General features: G+C 38.3%; 1 protein-coding gene across 1 annotated transcript in view; it reads right to left on the reverse strand.

Moving 5' to 3' along the window:
* Positions 1-23,337, reverse strand: part of LOC150101361 (phospholipid-transporting ATPase ABCA3-like) — a 646,575-nt gene that overhangs the window by 197,504 nt on the left and 425,734 nt on the right. Inside the window, exon 17 of the mRNA XM_090400940.1 lies at positions 698-823. Coding sequence (XP_090257066.1) covers positions 698-823 — 126 coding nt within the window. The remainder of the gene's footprint in view (positions 1-697; positions 824-23,337) is intronic.

Consider the following 23,337-nt stretch of genomic DNA (forward strand, 5'->3'; position numbering starts at 1 on the left):
TCAATTCTTCTGCACCCTTCTATTTACATTTAGCTATCTTAATTTCATTCTACATACATCTCATTTCCTGCATCATCTCCACAAACTCAGTTCTCAATTCTTACAACACTTTCTCACCATCAGTTGTGTTCACTTTCATGGCCTTAGTCTTGTTAGCTTTCACACATCAGTCATGGTCTCTTTCTCCTTCTGCTCACAATCTTATGCTTTACACTGCCTTCCACTCCTTTTTCAACAGTGTTTACTCCACATTCAGGAGAACCTCACAGTCTGTTAAAATGTTATGTTGCCTGGATATCCATATTTCTCTTGTGCAATTCCATCTTTTTCACATTCACCATGCCTACATATTACACTTAACATTGTATCCTTTTAAAAAATCCCATTCACATTGTTTACTGACTTTTGCAACAACCTCTCTCTCATATTTCAAAGATTATGAATTATGACTAATTGGTTGGCATGAAAAACAGAGGTGAAACTTGGTGTCCTGAAAAATGTACTACTTTAAGCTGGTGCCTTTAATTCTCCTACTTTTGACAAAAGTTCAATCATACAAGAAATTCAAAGATATCCTTGTCAATGAAATATATCATACTTTAGTTTGCTTAGACAACAAAGTGGATTGTGTTGTTTTCTGAATTAAGTATACAAAATACTTTATAGTAAACAAATATCTAATTAAAATTACATGTACCTGTAACAATTCCAAAGAGAGCACTTAATGTAAATCCAGTTGAACGAGAAGTGCATATAAATGATAACATATAGTTTAACGGTATGGAGCACCAACCATAAAAAAATATTAATAGCAGTATGGTACCTGTAAAAGAAAAATAAATAAATATAAAATCCTTGTTTCAGAAAATAAGTTAAGTAATATTGATGTTATTGAAATGAAGTTAAATGAATTGTTAACAACAAAAGTGACCCAACACATTCAACTATTTTGCCATTTTATATGATCTTTTTCTGTCTGTCATCACTTATACCTAAATGGAAAATAAAATGTGCAAATGAGATATAGACTTAGCCTGGTGTTGGCCAAGTGGTTAGCAAATTCACTCTCTGACCAACAGGCCAAGATCCAGCATGAGGGCCACGAGATTGCTTATTGGAAGCTTTAAAATTCCATCTTTGGTCTCTGGAGCAGAGTTTCCAGATTATATAAAAAATAAGAAAAAAAAAAAAAAATACATAAAATTGATAAAAACAGAAAAGAAATTCTTAGCCTACCCATTGTACTAATTTACAACTTTCATGGGCAGGAATTACACACACACACACATTTATTTATTTTATTTAACCTTGTTCAAAATATATATCTGATTAGCTCAGAACAAACTGTTTACATTTTAAAAATACCTGTTAAATACATTATTATTATTATTATCCGCTCTGGTGATGACGATACTTTTTTCTTTGCGTAGTTTCTGGAGAGCCATGCGTTGGGAATAAGATAAGTTACTTTTTGGAGGCGAAGAGTGAACGAGGATGTTGGCATCGTCATCACCAGAGCGGATAAAGGTAATGCCACAGTTGTCCTTAATACCAGCGAATACAATCGTAAAATGAACATTATCCTCCGCGATCGCGCTACCTACATCCCGCTAGAACACGACCCCACAAAAACGCAAGTTAAGAAATTAAAAATCTTACTTAAAAAAGTAACCTCCTGGCCCCCCGACGTCACGAAAAAACTTAAACCTTTCCGCTCCCGTCCCCCCCGAATATACGGTTTACCAAAAATCCACAAACCTAATTCCCCACTCAGGCCTATAGTAGATGCCACCAATGCACCTTGTTACAGACTGTCTAAACAGCTGGCCAACTCTCTGTCCCCCCTCACCGGAAATTCGGCTTCCTATATAAAAAACTCGACCCACTTTAAAGCCCTCACAGAAAATTTAACCTTGAATAATACAGACATATTAGTAAGCTTTGATATCTCCTCCTTGTTTACCAATATTCCCTTAACTGACACTTTATCTCTCTTAGAAAACGTTTTTCCCTCTGACATCTTAGATCTCTTTTCCTTTGCCATCAACTCTGGGTATTTCGCTTGGAATAACAAAATCTACAAGCAGATAGAGGGAACTGCCATGGGCTCCCCCCTCTCACCCCCCCTTGCCAATTTCTATATGGAAGATTTCGAAAAACGAGCCATAGACTCAGCCCCACTCAAACCGTCTATCTGGCTTAGATATGTAGATGATGTGTTCTCTATTTGGCCTCATGGCCCAGACACGTTAGATTCCTTCCTTGGTCATCTCAATAGCCTACATCCAAGAATCCAGTTTACTATGGAAAAGGAAAAGAACAATTGTTTACCCTTCCTAGACACCTTAGTCACGCGCCTGCCTAATGATACACTTGCCTTCACTGTATACAGAAAACCCACACACACACAGGCAGATACATTCACAAACTCTCCCACCACCACCCCTCACAACAATATGGCATCATTAAAACCCTTACCAAGAGAGCCCACAATCTTTGTTCCAGTGGAACCGCCCTCACTACTGAGCTTAACCACATACACAGAACTTTCCTCTCCAATGGCTACAGCGAACACAGCATCAAAAAAATAATAAATTCCTCCCCCATTCCCCGTCCCTCTCTTCAACAAGAATTCAAAAATGCCATCACCATACCCTACATCGGTGGCACTTCGGAAAAAATAGCCAAGATACTAAAAAAGTATAACCTACACACAGCATATAAGCCCTACCGCAAACTGGCTACCCTTATCCGTTCTACAAAAGATCAGCTCCCTCCTCTCTCTCTGCCTGGAGTTTACAAAGTACCCTGTTCCTGTAAGCTTGCGTACTTTGGACAGACAGGCAGATCAGCATCCATCCGCCTGGAGGAACACAAGTCGTACATCATTAAACACAACTATGGCCATTCAGGCTTGGCTGACCACGTTTTGGACACCACCCACAGAGTATCATGGAAGAAAACTGCCATGCTCCACCACAGCAAATTCAAGAAAGAGAGACTTTTCTTAGAAGCAGCAGCAGCTCTCAAAAACCAACCAAATCTTAACAAATACGGTTGCATTAAGCTTCCGAAGATTTGGGAAACAGTCATCACCAGAGGTCCCACCTTACATTCCAGGCCACCTACAACTGCCCTTAGAGGGCGCTCCACCTAGATAGGACTGTATTGTCACCCACGTGGTTGGGCTTAGTATTGTAAGTTTTTGTGTGCATGTTACATTAATTGTCTTTGTAATCCCCGTAGATGTCCTAGTGACTAGGACGAAATATAGGAAGTATTAAATTCTATTTTAATTCTTTTTGAGTGTTGTAAAAAATCCATTAAACCTCCAACATAATGTGAATTTAACAGTTGTGCAGCAGTCTTCATTCCTGTGATTCAAAAAAAAAAAAAAAAAAAACTGTACATTTTCATATCTGTTTAATCATAAAGTAAACATTTACACTGTAGCTACAATTAAATACAAACCCCATTCAATTGAGGACTGCAACTGCTGGCCAGCTGCAACTTTATGACCAGATTTAAGATTTTTACACAAATATATATACAGTGTGAACATAAAAACTATACATGTTAGACCTATATCTGATCTTCAGTTATATACTGCATTATTCACTGTCTACTTTAGATATACTGGCTAGCTTAATCATATGACTTAAGTAGGTAATAGCTGTTTCAAGAAACGGACAAGCAGCTTTGTCTTACTAACAATGCCATGAAGAACGAGGTTAAAACTATACATACTTTGGCTAGGGCAGAGGTCTTGCCCTCAGTTTTGAGCACTGATTATTCATATAAAGCTACATGCAAATTCTTTACTTCGCAATCTGTACAAATTACTAAGTTTTTTTTTGTTGTTGTTTCTTATTCACAAGGCACTTAAATACCATATTGTACAGAATGGCCTAAATCCTACATTTAGGCCATTTAAATCAAGGCACTTAAATACCATACTGTACAGAATGGCCTAAATCCTACATTTAGTACCTATTGAAAGTTTATTTTTCGCTTGGTCAGACTATAATAAATTTAGTTTAATTCTTTATCCAAGTGTGTGCAAACAAAGTTCGCACCTGAAAGTATCTTCAGGACTGGGGTAAAGTGGTACGACACCAGGCAGCTCCTTGCAAAGAAAGCTTGGTAGCTTGCTCCACCTTTGCACAGAGTTTCCCAGTGTTGTACCACTTTACCCCAGTCCTGAAGATACTTTCAGGCGCAAACTTTGTTTGCACACACTTGGATAAAGGATTAAACTAAATTTATTATTTAGTACTATGATTTAATATTCGCTCACCATGGCTACATACTTCGTCTCTGATGTTTTATGATGACACACATGCTTCTTTACCAAACACTCACAAATGCCAGTTAGCTTGGTTTACTGGTACCTTTCGCAGAGTCTGCCTTCCACCAAAGCTTCTGATTTCTATCATGAGCTCTTCTCGAGGATCCAGCTGTGATGTAACAGGATTAGTTTTCTCTCGTTTCTTTACTGGAATACTTTGGTTAGTTTTCTTCAGACTGTTCTGCATTGAATTTGGCACAGGCTGTCTTTCATTAGACAAAAGTCCAGAAAGTAGAAGAGGTGGTGGAGGAGGAGGAGGATTTACAAGCGGCACAGTTGAGCTGGTGTCTTTGGAAATGCCTTTGACTGTGGTAATGAGGTAGATACAGAAGATGCAGCAGCTACTGTGGATTTTTCACCAGTTGGCTGCACTGGTTTCTGAATATCTTTTATTTCTTTATTTTGTGCTGCAATAACTTTATTTGCATCACACGAGGTAAAAAAAGTGTAAGAAATTAAAGGTTTCAATACTGGAAAATGGTTTCCTATACTCACTTTTGTTACATGACGGTTTGCTTCAGTATCTTGTTTGACTTGTTTTATTTCTTTCTTCCCTTCCTGTTCGTTTGCTGCATTTTCTAATGACTCATTTTGTGTGCTACTTTCCTTTACTACTCTATTAACTCCAGCTGGATGTCTTGCTCCCTTCTTCATTTCTTCATGGATTTTTGGTAATAGAGCTGGTCCTGTAAGAGTCTGCCTTCCACCAGAGCTCCTGATTTTTATCATGAGCTTTTCTCAAGGATCCAGCTGTGATGCAACAGGATTAGTTTTCTCTCATTTCTTTATTGTAATACTAATATTCTAGTTTTTTTCTGTTTTGAATTTTCGGACTGGTCAAGGTTTTTCTGTTAAAGAAAACTCTGATTTTATATTGGATATATGTACCAAAGGCTTTGTTCGTGACACAGGTTTCAATTCTGTCTCCATTGATAATTGTTTATCTTGTTTCACAGGTGCATTTGTGATGTTACTGATTGGAATATTCCCAAAAAGAGATTTTTGTTCTTGAAATTTCTCTTTATCTTCCAAAGGCTGTAGACCTTCCTTACTCTGAAATTTGGGAAATATTCGAAGTTACTATAGTTGAATTCACATTTTCACGATGCTTCTGATGCCATGATTCAATGGCTACGCAAATAATTTGTGATTTTGGACGTGCCTGACGTTCTAACGTTGAACTCTTTCCTGCTAAAGGATGTGGGTGAGGTTTAGGTCTTGACAATGTCAGTGATCGGCACTCCTCTGCATTCCTTAAGGCAACTTCATTTGGATTCTCAGGACCTGCACAATTAAGGTCTGCTTTATGACATGATTGTACAACAGATGTAGACAATACTCCTTGTTTTGATTCAGATTTATATAATTTAGGAGTTTTGCTTGCAAGAACATCAGAATTATTAAAATATTACATATAAAGTGAAACATAAGAAAAGAAAAGGATTATTCTTTTTCACATTGTCACAAAAAAAATTGTACAGTTTTAATAATGGAAGAGGCACTGCAGTTCATATATCATTCTCAACTGCATAGTTTTTATGTTATGTGACATTTCAGCTATATAAGAAGCTGAAAAGTCACGTAAAACTACAGTATATACACATAACCACATAAGGAGAGCCTTATCCCACTACAAAAGCATCTATGGAGGGAGAACATACTAGAAATGTGTTGCCAGTATTCTTTTAGATAAAAAAAAACAGATGAGATAGAATTAATTTATTAATTAGTCAACTAGTTCCTCGAAATGATGTGTTTCATATCATCAGGAGAAGTGAATAAACTAAAAATCAGATTATAACAGGTAATGCATATTGAAAAATAAATAACAATGGAAAGTGTGCATTTGCTGTGAAGATTTTTTTGCTGGTTTGTGGTCTCTGAACTACTGATAGCCATATGCATGTCATATTTAACTAGAGAAGACCAGACTTGATGGTACTATCTTACTCTCCTGGAACCTGTCCCATTGCAAGACTTTCATTACACATCCAAGCTGATGGCACAATCATTTCCATAAAACATGTGATGAAATTTCATCTCACCATGTGTTTTTATGGGAATATGCAATGGAACTGACAGTGCAATCAACTTGGATGTGTAATGAAAGCTTGTAATGGGGCAGGTTCCCAAGGAGTAAGATAGTACCATCAAGTCTAGTCTCCTCTATAATAAATTTAGTTTAATCCTTTATCCAAGTGTGAGCAAACAAAGTTTGCGCCTTAAAGTATCTTCAGGACTGGGGTAAGGTGGTACAACACCAGGCCAACTCCTTGCAAAGGTGGTGCAAGCTACCAACACTCCTATCTCAGTATTTCCCATAATGCAAAACACATCTCCTTGCGGATATGTCTAATGTTATGCATTAAGGGAAAGGCCACAACCTACCACAACCCAAATGTGGTAGCTTGCACCACCTTTGCAAGGAGTTGTCCTGGTGTTGTACCACCTTACCCCAGTCCTGAAGATACTTTCAGGCTCAAACTTTGTTTGCTCACACTTGGATAAAGGATTAAACTAAATTTATTATCCTCTAACCAAGTGAAAAATAAACTTTCAATAGTCTCCTCTAGTTAAATAATCTAGTCTATAATCTATAAATAATCTAGTTAAATAATAACATTTAGCATACTCAGTGACTGGAATACATCCTCCAACTTCACTTCTAACACTTCATTTTTCATTTAGTTTATTTACTTCTTCTCTTGATGATGTGAAACAGATGAATTTCACAAAACTAGTTGAGTAGTCAAATTATTTATATCCCATCTGTTTTTTTTTTATGTGGAAGAATACCAGCAACACATTTCTAATAAGTATTGTTATCTTCTCCAGTCACCCGAAGGGTACCATTCGGGTTCTGCACTGAATTCACCTAGAGTTCCTTGTTCTTGGTGTCAATGACATTCAAGTAACAGTGGCTGTTTAGCTTCTTCCTATGAAGATTGTGCATGAGATGTTGCTTGGATTCAGTGGCTGACAGATTCTAGTTTTCCAGAATCTATGAGCCACTTGTGCCTTAGGTAAAACTGTAAATAACAGCTTTGGCAGCAATGAAAAAAAAAAAGTTATACATAGGATGCATCAGGAGTGTTTGCCTGGAGGAACAATAGAAAGCGTGGCTATGGCAATTAAGAGGGGTGAAAGTGTGGATGAGATGATTGTGATGATAGGAACAAATGACTGAGTGGTAATGTAAATTGGGCAGCGAGAGATATGAGATTCTTGTAGAGGTTGTAAGAAAGAAGACATAGAGAGTAAAGATAGTGTGTGTGTGTTGCCTAGGTATGATAGTGACTAGCTGAGCAGAAGAGCAGTAATATTGAATAACATAATAACTAGAATGTGTCAGAAGAGAGGATTGGAATATATGGATGCTTGGAGGGCATTTGAGGACAGAGAGGAATTGTATGCGAGAGACCGCTTGCATTTGAATGACAAAGGACATAGGCATCTGGAGAGATTGCTGTTTTGAATGAGACAGTGTTTCCCAGGTTTTTATGTTTTATACCAGGGGTTCCCAACCTGGGGTACCCGTACCCCCAGCAGTACAGGAAGCTTGTCTGGGGGGGGGGGGGTACAGTGAATAGCAGGTAAATAAGTATATTATGCTATTAATATATTCCAAAAATAGTTATGTTATCAACATTTCCGGGCTATTCCAGGTTGGTACTGTCTGTCGCCACACCAGCAGCATTTCAGGTCTCTTTTCGGGCACGAACACAGTGAGGTTGCATAGACTTTTTTCTCACTGCAGGGTCTGATAACTCAAAATGCCTGGTTAAGATTCAAGATAGCTAGTGAAATTGCCAGATCGGTGCTCCCCCGAGGCTCACCTCCACTGCATCTCCTGCGCATACGCGTGGTGTACTGTATGGTACACACGTTTCAGTGATAAACATAGGTTAGCTAAATTACTTTTGCTGACTAAATTTTAATCTAATCGTAAGTAGCTTATAGTTTATTTTTAGCCTATTCTAAAAATGAAAGGATAGCTCAAGATTTAAATACATTAAAATATTATTTATTTTTTAGCTTATTTTTAAAATTAAAATGAAAGGTTAGATCAGGATTTATATACAAAAAAATATTATTTTTGCAGACCCAAGGAATCACCACGCCAAAGAAACATTCTTACCAAGATTCATATCAACACAACCATGTCCATAGCCGTGTGCTATGGACATGGTTGAGTTGATGTGTAGTAAAGAAGTAAAAGAGAAAATTACACAAATACCATTATCAAATAATACAATTTATGATCGGATTCGAGAAATGTCAGAAGACATACATGTACAAGTAGTGGAGGAAATCAAGAAAAGTCAAGAAATTGGAGGGCGTTTGAGAACAGAGAGGAATTGTATGCGAGAGACCACTTGCATTTGAATGACAGAGGACATAGGCATCTGGAGAGATTGCTGTTTTGAATGAGACAGTGTTTCCCAGGGTGGATGGTAGCAGGGGTGGTCTCTTGTGGGAATGGGTGCTTGGGAGAACGGGGATGGCATCAAAATAGTTATGTTATCAACATTTCCGGGCTATTCCATGTTGGTACTGTCTGTCAGCCACACCGGTAGCATTTCAGGTCCCTTTTCGGGCATGAACACAGTGAGGTTGCATAGACTTTTTTCTCACTGCAGGGTCCGATAACTCAAAATGGCGGGTTAAGATTCAAGATAGCTAGTGAAATTGCCAGATTGGCACTCCCTCGAGGCTCACCTCCACGGCATCTACACCTCCTGCGCATACACGTGACGTACTGTATGGTACACACGTTTTAGTGATAAACATAGGTTAGCTAAATTACTTTTGCTGACTAAATTTTAATCTAATCGTAAGTAGCTTATAGTTTATTTTTAGCCTATTCTAAAAATGAAAGGATAGCTCAAGATTTAAATACATTAAAATATTATTTATTTTTTAGTTTATTTTTAAAATGAAAGGTTAGATCAGGATTTATACACAAAAAAATATTATTTTTGCAGACCCAAGGAATGACCATGCCAAAGCAACATTGTTACCAAGATTCATATGTGCAATATGGTTTTACTTTTGTGCTTGTCAAAGAAGGTGTGCAAAAGCCACAATGCTTCATTTGCTCCAAGATATTCAGCAATAGCAGTATGAAGCCATCAAAATTGAGAGCATCTTCAGAAGGTTTATCCCAAACATTCTAATAAGTCACAGCCCTCATTTAGAATAAAATGAGCATGATTTGGTAAGCATATCATACTTCATGATCATGGATTTATTACCCCGATGAAGCTGGCACTGGAGGCCAGTCATTGCATCGCATTGAGGGTCGCCAAAGAAAAGAATCCATATACAATTGCTGAGACATTAGTGAAGCCGTGTGCTATGGACATGGTTGAGTTGATGTGTGGTAAAGAAGCAAAAGAGAAAATTGCACAAATACCATTATCAAATAATACAATTTATGATCGGATTCGAGAAATGTCAGAAGACATACGTGTACAAGTAGTGGAGGAAATCAAGAAAAGTCCGGCAAGAATTGGTTTACAGTTGGATGAATCAACTGATGTCTCTAACTGTGCACAGCTTCTTGTTTTTACTAGATATATACATCAGAATTAAATAAAAGAGGAATTTCTTTTTTATAAACCCTTGAAAGAAACAACAAAGGCAGTGGACATTATGAATTTGGCGAATGATTTTTTTTGATTCAAATGGCCTTTCATGGGAATTAGTAGAATTTATTTGTACTGACGGTTCTCCCGCTATGTTGGGGAAAAAATCAGGTTTCACCGCTTTAGTTAAAGAAATCAACCCAAATATTTTTACAAGCCACTGCATCCTTCACCGGTATGCTTTAGCTGCTGAAACACTTCCACATAATTTAAAAGCCGTTTTGAATGTTGTTGTTGTTGTTCGAGTTGTGAATTTTATCAAAGCAAAAAGCATTGAATCACTGTGTGTTTAAATCTTTGTGTGAAGAGGTTGGAGCAGTTCATATCGTACTGCAGCTTCATACAGAAGTACGATGGTTATCCAGAGAAAATGTTTTAGGAAGGGTTTTTGAACTTAGAAATTTAATTGAAATTTTTTAGTCGAAAAAGAATCTGCTTTTGCTTCATATTTCAAAGGTCCAAACATTGAGATTTCTTTGGCTTATCTTTCTGATGTATTTGGAATTCTTAATTCTGTGAAAATTTCATTGCAAGGTAAAGATGTCATTCTCACAGAGGTTGAAGAAAAGATACAAAAGAAAAATTTTGCATTTTTCCTACTACTGGCCATCAAGTCTTCTTCTCTGGGGAAGAAGAGTGGAGTTAGGTAACTTTGCCAATTTCACATCTCTTGATGAAATCAATTCAGATCCGGCATATGAACTAAAACAGAAAGTTCGTGATAGCATTATATTGCATTTAAAAACTTTGAAAGATGCACTTGCAAGAATAATTCCTCCTGACCAAATGAATGAAGTCTGGATATATAACCCTTTTCATATTGATTTAGAAAAAATCAGTGACAACAACCAAGTGAAAGATAAGCTAATTGATCTCCCAATAACAAGAAACTCCGAATTGAATTCCAATCAATGAAGTTACAAAATTTTTGGTGTACACTGGGAGAAGCATATCCCTTATAACCAAACGCACTTACATGGCTATAATTCCATTTATAACAACTTATCTATGTGAATCAGGATTCTCAGTTCTGTTTTCAATCAAGTTCAAAACAAGAAACAATCTGGAGCCTGAACATGATATGCAGGTATCCATTTCAAAAACTGTACTAAGAATAAAACTGTTGGTGGATAAGAAACGGAATCAAGGGTCTCACTAGTCGTTTTACTGCAGTTTAATAAAGATTTTACAATTTTATGATAATGTAATTGATTTATTTACCGAATAAAACTTTTATGAAAACTTAATAGGGTAGGGTTGCCGAGCAGTCTAAGGCGCTGGTTTAAGGCACCAGTCTCTTTGGAGGCGTGAGTTCGAATCCCACCCCTGCCAAGGTTTTTTTTTTAACAAGAGAACACAATTTGGAGTAAAGTGGATGACAAACAATGTTAAACAGGAATTGCATGCAAAAAAGAGGCTATGGAAGAGATATAAGGAGACAGGTGAAGAGAAGATGCATGAAGAGTATAAGACACAGGCCAGAAGAGTGACTAGTGTGGTAAGGAAGACGAAACTGGAATATGAGAGGAGATTGGCCCTAAGATCCAAAGAAAATCCTAGGGAATTTTTTAGATATGTGGCCAGTATTGTGGGATAAAAATGGGAATAGAGTGACACTGATGGAGAGGACATACTGGAATTGTTCAATGGACACTTTATTGGAGTATTTCATCTATTTCATTCTGGAGGAGTCAATTTGAATACTAGAGAGAGAGAGATAGGGCAGGTTCAAGTTTAAGAGGTGCAGGAGGGAGTGTATTTCAAATACTGAGTACTTCTGGATGTCAGTAAAGCTGTGGAACGGGATGGTATTTCACCACGAGTTTTGAGAGAATGTGCTAGGGAAATGACGGTGCCTTTGACCTGGCTTTTGAATGAAAGTCTGACTGTGGGAAAGGTGCCCATGGAATGGAAGGAAGGTAAGATATTGCCATTGCATAAGGGCAGTAGCAGACTCTAATTATAGGCCAGTTTGTGTGTCATAGGTAGTTAATAAGATCTTGGAGAAAGGAGTGAAGGACCGCATACAGCATTCGGCAGATGAGGGTAATGTTATCAGTGAGAGTCAACATGGATTTATGAAGGGGCACTCTTGTTTTCACAATATGCTAGTCTTTTATGATAAAGTTACACGAGCATTAGATGAGGGAAAGGCATATGCTGTCATTTTCTTAGACTTAGCGAAGGCATTTGACAGGGTGCCACATGATAAGCTGATATTCAAGTTGCAGCACATAGGTCTGGATGTCAGATTGGTCAAATGGATTCAGGATTGGCTGTCCCATAGGTATCAGAGAGTTACAAGTGGGGTCCCACAAGGCTCAATACTGGGACCTATATTGTTTAACCTTTATATCAATGACATTGTCCGTAGATTGCAAGGGGATATTCGATTGTTTGTGGATGATGAGAAACTGGGAAGGGTTATTAGTAATAGTGCAGATGTGGTAGCCCAGCAAGAGGATTTGAATAAGCTAGATAGATGGGCAAATAAATGAGGATGTCAGTTTAATGCAGCAAAACGTAAGGTCTTAAGTTTTGGGAAACATTGATGGGACACTGCATACTCTAAGGGAGGAGATATACTGGAGGAAGTAGGGGAGACAGGATATCGTTGGTGCTTGGGAAATTGTGAAGGAATATTTGTTAGCAGCAATAGTAAATTGCATTCCACGAGTGAAGAAGAGAACACAATTTGTAGTAAAGTGCATGACAAACAATATTAAACAAGAATTGCATGCGAAAAAGAGGCTATGAAAGAGATATAAGGAGACAGGCAAAGAGAAGATGCTTGAAGAATATGAAGAAGACACACAGGCCAAGGGAATGACTAGTATGGTAAGGAAGGCAAAACTGGAATATGAGAAGAGATTGGCCCTAAGATCCAAAGAAAATCCTAGGGAAATTTTTAGCAATGTGGCCAGTAGGAGGAGAAATGACTGTGGAAGAACGATATATTGTGGGATAAAAATGGGAATAGACTGACTGATGGAGAGGACACATAGTGGAATTGTTCATTGAACACTTTATTGGACTATTTCATCCTGGATGAATAAATTTTAATACTAGAGGGTTAGGGCAGGTTCGAGGTTTAGAGGTGCAGGAGGAGAGTGTGTTCCAAATACTGAGTACTCTGGATGTCAGTAAAGCTGTGGGACTGGATGGTATTTCACCACGAGTTTTGAGATAATGTGCTAAAGAACTGACAGCTCCTTTGACCTGGCTTTTCAATGCAGCTCTGGCTATGGGAAAGGTGTCCAGGGAATGGAAGAAAGGTAAGATAGTGCCACTGCATAAGGGGGGGGGGGGTAAGCATACTGAAAGTGTCTAATTATAAGCCAGTTTGTGTGTCATCAGTAGTTAAGATCTTGGAGAAATTAGTGAGGGACCGTATACAGCATTGGGCAGATGAGGGTAATGTTATCTGTGAGAGTCAACATGTATTTCTTAAGGCGTACTCTTGTTTAAGCAATATGCTAGCCTTTTATAATAAAGTTACTAGAGCAGTATATCCTGCCATTTTCTTGGACTTAGCAAAGTTATTTGACAGGATGCCACATTATTATTATTATTTATCACCTCCAGGGAGTCCAAAGACTCTTCGAGAGAGGGCATCCACTCTACAACTCTGCTTCTACTACTCACAATCCACCAACACATGATAATCTACACATGCCATGGCCAATCTACATATAATAAGCTGATATTTAAGTAGCAGCACATGGGTCTGGATGCTAAGTTGGTCAACTGGAATCAGGATTGGCTGTACGATAGGTATCAGAGAGTTGAGTGTAGTGGGGCAGTTTGAAGGAGGTAAAGGGTTACAAGTGGAGTTCCACAGGGCTCAGTACTGGGACCTATATTGTTTAACCTTTATATCAATGACATTGTCAGTGGATTGCAAGGGGATATTCAATTGTTTGCAGATGATGTGAAGCTGGGAAAGGTTATTAGTAATAGTGCAGTTGTGGTAGCCCTGCAAGAGGATTTGAATAAGTTAGACAGATGGGGAAATGAATGGGGGTCTCGGTTTAATGCAGCAAAATGTAAGGTCTTGAGATGTTGGACACGTCGATGTGACTCTACATACTCTATGGGAGGAAGTAGGGGAGACAAGAGATCTGGGGTTGATAATTGATAGAAGCCTGAAATTTAGGAGACATATTGCAAAGATGGTGAAGATAACACAGAGGATTGCTGCAATAATGAGAAGGACACTGACCTGCAGAGATAAAAGTTTTATCATTCTGTTGTATAAGACTCTGATCAGACCATGCTTAGGCTATTGTTCTCAAATTTGGTCCCCAGGATTTGAAAGGGATAAATTAACTTAAATTAACACTGTAGGAAGGGTACAAAGGCAGATAACAAAGATGGTTTCAGGACTGTACAATGTTAGTTATGAGGATCGGCTAAGGGAATGTGGACTGCAGAATTTGGTGGATAGAAGAAGGAGAGGTGATATGATTGAGAGGTGGTTACAGGGTTGACACTGGGGAGTTCTTTCACTTGGTTGAACAGCGGGAAGGAGTGAAGACAAGGGGCCATCCCTGGAAGTTACGAAATGAAACTGTGAGCAAGAGGGTGAGGAGTGGTTTCTTTGCATGGAGGGTGGTTGAACCATGGAATGCATTGCCTGATAGAGTGGTGAGAGTGAGGACAGTTAATGAATTTAAGAAGTGGTATGATAGACTTTGTGTTTCCTATGCGGGACCTCCCACAATGAGTCTTGATAGACTTTGTGTTTCTTAGGAAGGACCTCCCATGATGTGTCTTTTGACTCCATGGAGGCCTGAATATAATAATAATTAATAATAATAATTCTTTGTCTACTCAGTTCTGTGTGTAATAGGTACCAGCAAGCTTCAATGCTATATGAGTGCAGTGTTAAAAGTAGTGTTGAATGTATATGTGATGATCCCTTTATTGACAGGTCAGGTAGGTGTGCTTTGAGGTACCTAAGGTATAAAGATGAGACAGAGATTTGATGCTCTAATGTGGAATTTGTGGAGTTTAGTTGGAATGGGTAAGCTTATTGTGCAACAACTTTATGTCTCCATTAGGTGTAGTACCCTGTTGGGGATGTTGATGCTAGCTCAAAGGATGATTCAGGATATGCTGAGGGCAAGGTGGCGGTAGATATTTTCTTAAATTAAGAAAGTAGATGTGGTAAAGAGGTTTCAGAAGACAAATTTAAAAGGTGGATTCTTGGGAGTTTCTAGTTGAAATTCATCATGATTCCTTGAGGTGTAGTGATATCGGGAGCCTCCAGAGCTCAGTTCGTATAGATGACCCTTTAATTGGAAAGACCAAGATTCAAATCTCATCTATGATGAGAGGAACCTTTATCAGGTGTTTTCAATCAAATGGTGTGAGTTAGTCAGTCTCATATGGAAATGGAGGGTTTTCCTCCCAAAAACTCAGGTTTTTTGTCCATCAAAACAGGCAAACCAGCCCTATGAACACATCTACAGATGTAGTATACAAACTGTGAGAATGAAGAGATTAGAACCTCACCATCTTATCTTTCTACTGCTCATTATGGATCTCAGGTAGAGATCCATAATAATTAACATCCTGGATGGAGGTAGCACTTGACAAGACAGTAATATCTGGAAAGGATTTAGTAATGGCTATGTTAAAGATACCAAGTAATTTTAAACCTGGTTTTACTCCATTTTTTCCAAGTAAGCAAACAGACAAAATGTCAAGTTTGCGCCTGCAATATATGCAAGACTAGCTGATCCCACAGGTAGTGCAAGACCACGGCAACTCGTGGTAGAGGTGGAGCAAGCTCTGATCACTAATCTTAATATTTACCCTTAATGCCAAAACATATCTCCAAGAAGGGGATGTATGATGTTTTGTATTAAAGGTAAGGGGCCACTACCCAGACCGGTTTCGACCTTTACTGAGGTCTCATCAGTGGGAGCCAGGCTAGAAATACCAAGATTTAGTAATGCAGAGCTTGTATTTTACCAAAACGAGTTACCATAAGGTGTTATAACCTTATTAAATAAAAATCTCAGGAGGAGATATAGATGTAGAAAGTATTTTTAACTTGGGTATAGTTATGTTAAAGATACCAAGTAATTTTAAACCTGGTTTTACTCCATTTTTTCCAAGTAAGCAAACAGACAAAATGTCAAGTTTGCGCCTGCAATATATTAGTGATCAGAGCTTGCTCCACCTCTACCACGAGTTGCCGTGGTCTTGCACTACCTGTGGGATCAGCTAGTCTTGCATATATTGCAGGCACAAACTTGACATTTTGTCTGTTTGCTTACTTGGAAAAAATGGAGTAAAACCAGGTTTAAAATTACTTGGTATCTTTAACATAACTATACCCAAGTTAAAAATACTTTCTACATTAGTAATGGCTGTTTGCACCTGTTGATATTGCTTTATTTAGAGTTTTCAGGAATAACCTTTAGAAAGTTTTCCACTCCTAGTTCTGGGTTAGATCCCCTATAGTTTTTATTCCTGCCCTACTTAATGTTGGGAAGAGAAAAATTAAGCCAATTATGGGACTTTTAAATCTGCTTGAGAAGAGAGTCTCCTCTGTAAGCATGGCTGCCCTGGACAATCCAGTTATGATGAGATTCGGTGCTTTTCTAGTGCTGTATATAGCGTCACAGTAGAATGAAGACAGTTTTGGAGATGGTAATGCAATAATCACATGGAGGACTGGATAATGTGAGTCATCTGGTGGCTTCTTTCAGAATGTATTTGAGAGTTGCTACAGAGATATGATTTGTCTGAAATGTCCTGAGAAGAAAGATTATCCTGAAAGATGAGATTTTTTTTTTGATATGTACTTTTGGAATATGGTGTGGAGCTAAAGCAAAATTAAAACCTTTCATTAGGAGATTTTTTCCTGCTCTGGAAGAAAGATTAATCACCACTTTACACTGATCCAGATGTTTTTGTTTTTCTTGCTGGAGGAAATTAAACTTTTTTATTAAATTATATTTCTTCTGATTAGTAACAGCTGTAGCTTTGTTGTACGCAATGCTATCAATATTATCCCAAAGGTCGGATGGTAGCAATGTAGCTAATTTGCTGTGTATAATAAACGTATCATGGCCTATCTTTCCAAGCTCTGATCTCGTGGCTGTATTTCGTTCTCTTAAAATAGCTAGTTCTGTTTTTATGGTAAATTCTATTTGCTTTATTAGAGTGGAATACATGCTTAATTCTAATGAACTTAGGTACAATCTCATTGTCTCTGCATTGGGTCAAAAACGTTAAATAGTTGATTAAGTTATTATCCACACCATATTTTAGCTCCACACCACATTCCAAAAGTACATATCATTGCAGAAATTGAGAAAGGAATCTGCAATCTGCCCAGAGATTCAGCAGATCTCATCCATATACAAAATTCAGCACTATTATTAAAACTTAAAGTACCACGTGGAAACTTAATAGTGATGATGTGGACAGTAGATGGTGTTGGTGTAGATGAGGTTGAGTGGTGGAGACGGTGAGTTGTAGAGTAGGTGCCCTCCCTCGATGAGTCTTAGGACTCCCTGGAGGTGTCAAATAATAATAGCTTACCTAAATCAGAATCCCTAGCTCTTAAAGTATTAAGACAAGATAAAAACATAGTGATAATCAAAGCAGACAAAGGGAATGCAACAGTAATCATGAATTCTGAAGAATATGCAAGAAAAATGAACATCCTATTAGAGGATTCCAATACCTATTCACCCTTAGACAGAGATCCCACATGGCGGGCGCATAATAAAACTAATGATTTAATAAAAAGGATACCTAACTGGCCTGAAGAATTAAAAAAGATATTTATCCTCTAAACATCCTTTGGTCCCAAGAATTTCTGGAGCACCAAAAATACATAAAAAAAGATATCCCATTAAGGCTAATTGTAGATGGGAGAGATTCTCCGACCTCAAATTTAGCAAAATATCTGACAAACATGATAACACCACACATAGAAAAAACAGAATCATTTAAAAAGAACAATTTACATTTCATCAAAAAAGGTAAAGGATATAAACACAGAACCTTCAGACATCTTAGCAAGTTTAGATATAGTCAACCTCTTCACAAATGTACCTAGAAATGATACAGTGGATCTTCTTGAAAACCTTTTCCCAGCTGGACATTGTAGGACTATACAAACAATGCATGGAAAATGCTTTTTTCATTTATCAAGACAAATATTGGGAACAAAAAGGACTTGCATTGGGCTCCCCCCCCTCTCTCTCTCTCTCTCCAGCTTTAGCCAACCTTTTTGTAGAAAAATTTTAAACAAATGCTTTAAAAAATGATCAAAAAAGACAAAAGATTTGGTTATGTTATGTAGATGATATTTTCATCATTTGGCCAGGAACGGTAGTTAAACTGATTGTTTTTAAAGAGTATCTAAACAATTTGCATCCAAATATAAAATTCACTATAGAACTAGAAGAACATAAAAAATTACAACAGGAAGATTTCTTAATGCTGCCTCACACCACCACCACCCATTGCAAAAAACAGGCATAATTAAGACCTTGAGAAAAAGGGCATACAATATATCTAGCACACAGATGAAGTGAAATGAAGAATAACACTACCTGACACAGAACCTCACACTTAATGGTTGTGAACCCAAGACAATTAAAAAAAATTATTAATACAGCTCCTAATGACTCCCTTATCAAAACAAGATTTCAAGAAAGCAATCACGCTGCTGTACATAAAGAATGTCATGGACAAATTGGCTACATTGCTCTTCAAGTACGACATATAAGTGGCTTTTTCCCTTTACAAAAAATATCAAGATTCCTACATCTACCAAAACCTCCGCATTATCCCATGAAAAAACCATGCATTTATCAGATTCGTTGTTCTTGTGGCATCTGTTATGTAGGCCAGATGGGAAGGTCAGAAGAGATCCACATGGCTGAACATATAAAAGACATCGAAAAAAAGAAGGGAACACAAATCAGGCTTAGCATTCCACATAACTACTACTGGCCATCAAGTCTTCTAGCAACAGACAAAATGTCATATGTTAATAAGAACTGTTCCACAAGAAAATTTAAAGAAGCTGCAAAAATGCTTAGAATCCCTACACAATGTAATAAAAATTAAGGAGGCTTGATTTTACATCAAGTCTGGTCTGCCTTTATCAAAAATTTCACTGCCTAAGACCTTGGATATAACACCCATGAGCCACAGAACGTGACAACAACTAGCATTGTTCCAACAAGCATACAGTAACGAACATATCATTTTGTATTTGGGGTTCTCAATTAATGAACAGTTAAAAAAGACATCTAACTGACTATTTAATTTGATTGTTGTGTTCAACTTTTATGCACCATTACCTCTGATGATGTAAGTCTTACGATGAACAAACAAAGAGTAAAAAACTTGTCGGATTTGTACTCTTTTATTTTTTATTGTTTAATAAACATGTGGTCTTAATACCAAAAACTATCTCCAGAACTTCTTACATATGGTGATACTCTATTTTAACTACTTGCATGCAGAAATATGTTTTCCACAAGGTTCAATAAAGGTACAAACTGGTCTGTCTAGTGATAGACTGTGTTTCCTAGGAAGGACCTCCCACGATGAGTCTTTTGACTCCATGGAGGCCTGAATAATAATAATAATAATAGTGATCCTGCCATTATACATTAATAATATCCATGTCTGAAAGTAAGTGTGCTGTGCATTATGTGATTCCAGGGCAATTTCATGTGAAGTCATCTGCCTCCAATTACAAGATGTCTAATTGTAAAGATACTTCATGTGCAAACTTTGTTTCCTCACTCTTGGGTAAAAGGTTAAAATAAATATTTCTTGTTTAGTATAACTTACTTTCCAACCAAGCAAAAAACTTTCTACAAAAGATAATGAATGACAGGTTAGTAGAACTCTATGAGGAGAAGCAGGTGCTTCTTGTAAGTTTATACATTTGAGTGGCAGATGGAACTGGATAAGAGTAATGGATTACATGTAAATGGAGAGTTCATATTTGTCAAATGGAGAAGCTGTTGCGGTAAGGGGAAATAATTCAAGAAGTGAACAATAGATCTAGTGCAAGACAGATAGGGAAACAGGGTAGTTAGGGTAGACAGTGAGATACAGCATAAGGTGAGTGAAGTCATAGAAAATGTTAGGTGTTGGCAGCTGTAGACTTTTTTGCAGTTCAACTCTTAACTAATTAACCAAAGTTAAGAAAGTTAACCAAAAGAATACCTATTTTTTATTGTTTTATTATTTAATCAATTAGTCAAATAATCAAATTAATCAATTTGATAATCAAATAATAAAAATAATCAAAATAATCAAACAAGTCAATTTAATCAAATAATTAGTCAATAAAAGAATACAGGATTGGATAGATGAAAATGGAATATTGTATGGGGGACAACATGGTTTTGTGACGGGTAGATCATGCCTCAGTAACTTGCTCACGTTTTATAACACAGTGACGGCTGAACTGGATAGGGGTAATGGGTTTACAGTGATACTACTGGACCTTGCCAAGGCCTTTGATAGGATACCACATGGAACCCTAATCAGTAAACTGGAGCAGATGGGTATAGATATAGGGTTGGTGAGATGGATAAGAGGGTGGTTGAAGGAGAGATATCAAAGAGTGGTTTATTCAGGAGTGGAGTCTAAAAGACGTCTTGTGATTAGTGGAGTGCCACAGGGCTCTGTTCTTGGACCACTGCTTTTCAATTTGTTCATCAATGATATTGGAAAGGATCTGAGAGGAAGTGTTCACTTGTTTGCTGATGATGCAAAGTTGGGTAGAGCAATTATGAGTACACAGGATGTCAAAATTTTACAGGATGATTTGGATAGTTTGGAGGACTGGGCTAGGAAAAATGGATGTCAATTTAATGTGGCAAAGTGTAAGGTTATGCACTTTGGGGTGAAAAGAATAGCAGCAGTATATCGCATTGGTGGAACCATACTCCAGGAGATTGATGAGGCCAGGGATTTGGGAGTGTTGGTGGATAGGGAGTTGAAGTTTAGGGGGCACATTGCAAAAGTAACTAAAACAGCTCACCAAATCACTTGGCTTCTGAAAAATACTTTAACATACAGAGACGAACAAGTTGTTGTTCCTCTGTATCGAGCCTTGATAAGACCCCATCTGGACTTCTGTGCCCAGTTATGGGCACCAGGGTTTCTTCGTGATGGGGAGGAAGTGGAGAGGGTCCAGAGACGAGTGACCAAGATGATAGCAGGTCTGTGGAATGAACCTTATGAGAATAGGTTGAAGATTTGTGGGTTGCAGAAATTGGACGATAGGCGAAGGAGGGGTGATATGATTGAGACATTCAAATTACTGAAGGGTTTTTATAAGATTGATCCAGAAGATATTTTTGAAAATATGACTGATGGTGGGAGGACTAGGGGCCATGCATGGAAGCTGGGCAAGAGCGTGGTTGACAAGGGTGTTAGAGCTAGGTTCTTTACTTGGAGAGTGGTAAATGAGTGGAATAAGCTTCCAGAGTCTGTTGTGGGTGCTACGACCGTGAATGAGTTCAAGGCAAGATATGATAGATACTGTGTGAATGTTAAATAGTTGTTCTTGACATGATGTTAGGGCCTCCCTCGATGCACCCCACCACCACGCTTTCCCCTCCTATCTTGGCGAAAAATGCTATACCCAGCGACTTCTATTCCTGTTTTTATATCCCCCTTCTGTCAACCACGTCTCAGTGATCGCAATAATTTTTGGTCAGGCTGATGCTATCTGCGCCACCAATTCCTCTCCCTTATTCCGGATACTCCTGGCATTAGTATACAGCATATAAATGCCATTGTTTCTATACCCAGCATTATCCCTTCTAGACTCCACTGGGCTCAGTCTTACCTGACATTGTCTCCCTTCTCCCAAGTATCCATTCCCACAAGAGGCCACCCCTGCTATCATCCTCCCTGGGACACACTGACTCGTTCAGAACAGCAATCTCTCCAGATGCCTACGTCCTTCCTCATTCAAATGTAAACGGTCTCTCGCAAACAACTCTTCTCTTTCCTCAAACGCACTCCAAGCATCCACATATGCCAGTCCTCTCTTGTCACACATTCTCGCTATTATGCCATTCAATATCACCGCTCTTCTGCTCAGCTCATCATTATCATACCTAGGCAACATGCACACTATTTTTCCTCTCTCTGTCTTCTTCCGTACAGTCTCAAGCAAAAATCTCATATCTCTCGCTGCCCGACTTACATTACCACTCAAGTCATTCGTTCCTACCATCACAATCATCTCATCCACCCTTTCACTTTTCTTAATTGCCATAGCCACCCTTTCTATTGTTCCTCCTGGCAAACACTCCTCACGTATCCTATCTTGAACACCACGGATCATTGAGTCGCCATACATTATACCTCTTACCATTCCCTCGCTCCTATTGTTTCCATTCTCTCCTCTTCTTTCATTCCCATACCTCTCTCTTCTACTGTTTCCATTCTCTCCTCTTCTAGCACTCCCATACATCTCTCTCATTCCCTCTCTCCTACTGTTTCCATTTTCTCCACTTCTAGCACTTCCATATCCCTCTCTCATTCTGTCTCTCCTACTACTGTTTCCATCCGCTCGTCTTCTAGCATTCCCATACCTCTGTCTCATTCCATCTCTCCTACCGTTTCTATTCTCTCCTCTTCTAGCACTTCCATATTTCTCTCTCATTCCGTCTCTCCTACTGTTTCCATCCTCTCGTCTGCTAGCATTCCCATACCTCTCTCTCATTCCCTCTCTTCTACTGTTTCCAATCTCTCCTCTTCTAGCACCCCCAACCTCTCACTCATACTCCTTAAATTCTCTCTCTCTCCTACTCTGATTCGCCTTGCATTTATCTCTTCCATTCTCCTAATCTTATCTTTCATACTTCTGCTCTCATTCACTAGACATTCCACCTCCTCTTTCAACTCATCTATCTCCCTCTGCAGGTCAGTCACTCTTAATCTAAATTCACTCTCCCAAACAAAACCATCTCCTAAACTTCCACAGTCACTCACACCTTCCACACTATCAACCATTATTTTCTCATTCTCTCCTATCATACTACTTGTCTTTCTACATTCATTCTCCGTTCCTGGAGCAACAAAGTCGGATATTGATATATCTAATGTACTTATTTCCTCCAACTGCCTGCATTTTGCGCACATACACTCTCCACTCTCTTTAACAAGTCACATATGTAATTCCCTAGAAGCATACATGCCGCAAGTACTGCATGCCACAAAGTCCCTTATGATATTGCTAATAATTGAGTTCTTAAATGGCGGAAGACTTGGCGTTACGCCACTTGCGACTGCAGCTGAATCCACCATCATTCCTTACTGCCGAGT

The sequence above is a fragment of the Typopeltis vanoorti genome, chromosome 11, assembly GCF_054136105.1.
Source record: "Typopeltis vanoorti isolate ZY-2024b chromosome 11, IOZ_Tvanoo_1.0, whole genome shotgun sequence".
Taxonomy (NCBI): Eukaryota; Metazoa; Arthropoda; class Arachnida; order Uropygi; family Thelyphonidae; genus Typopeltis; species Typopeltis vanoorti.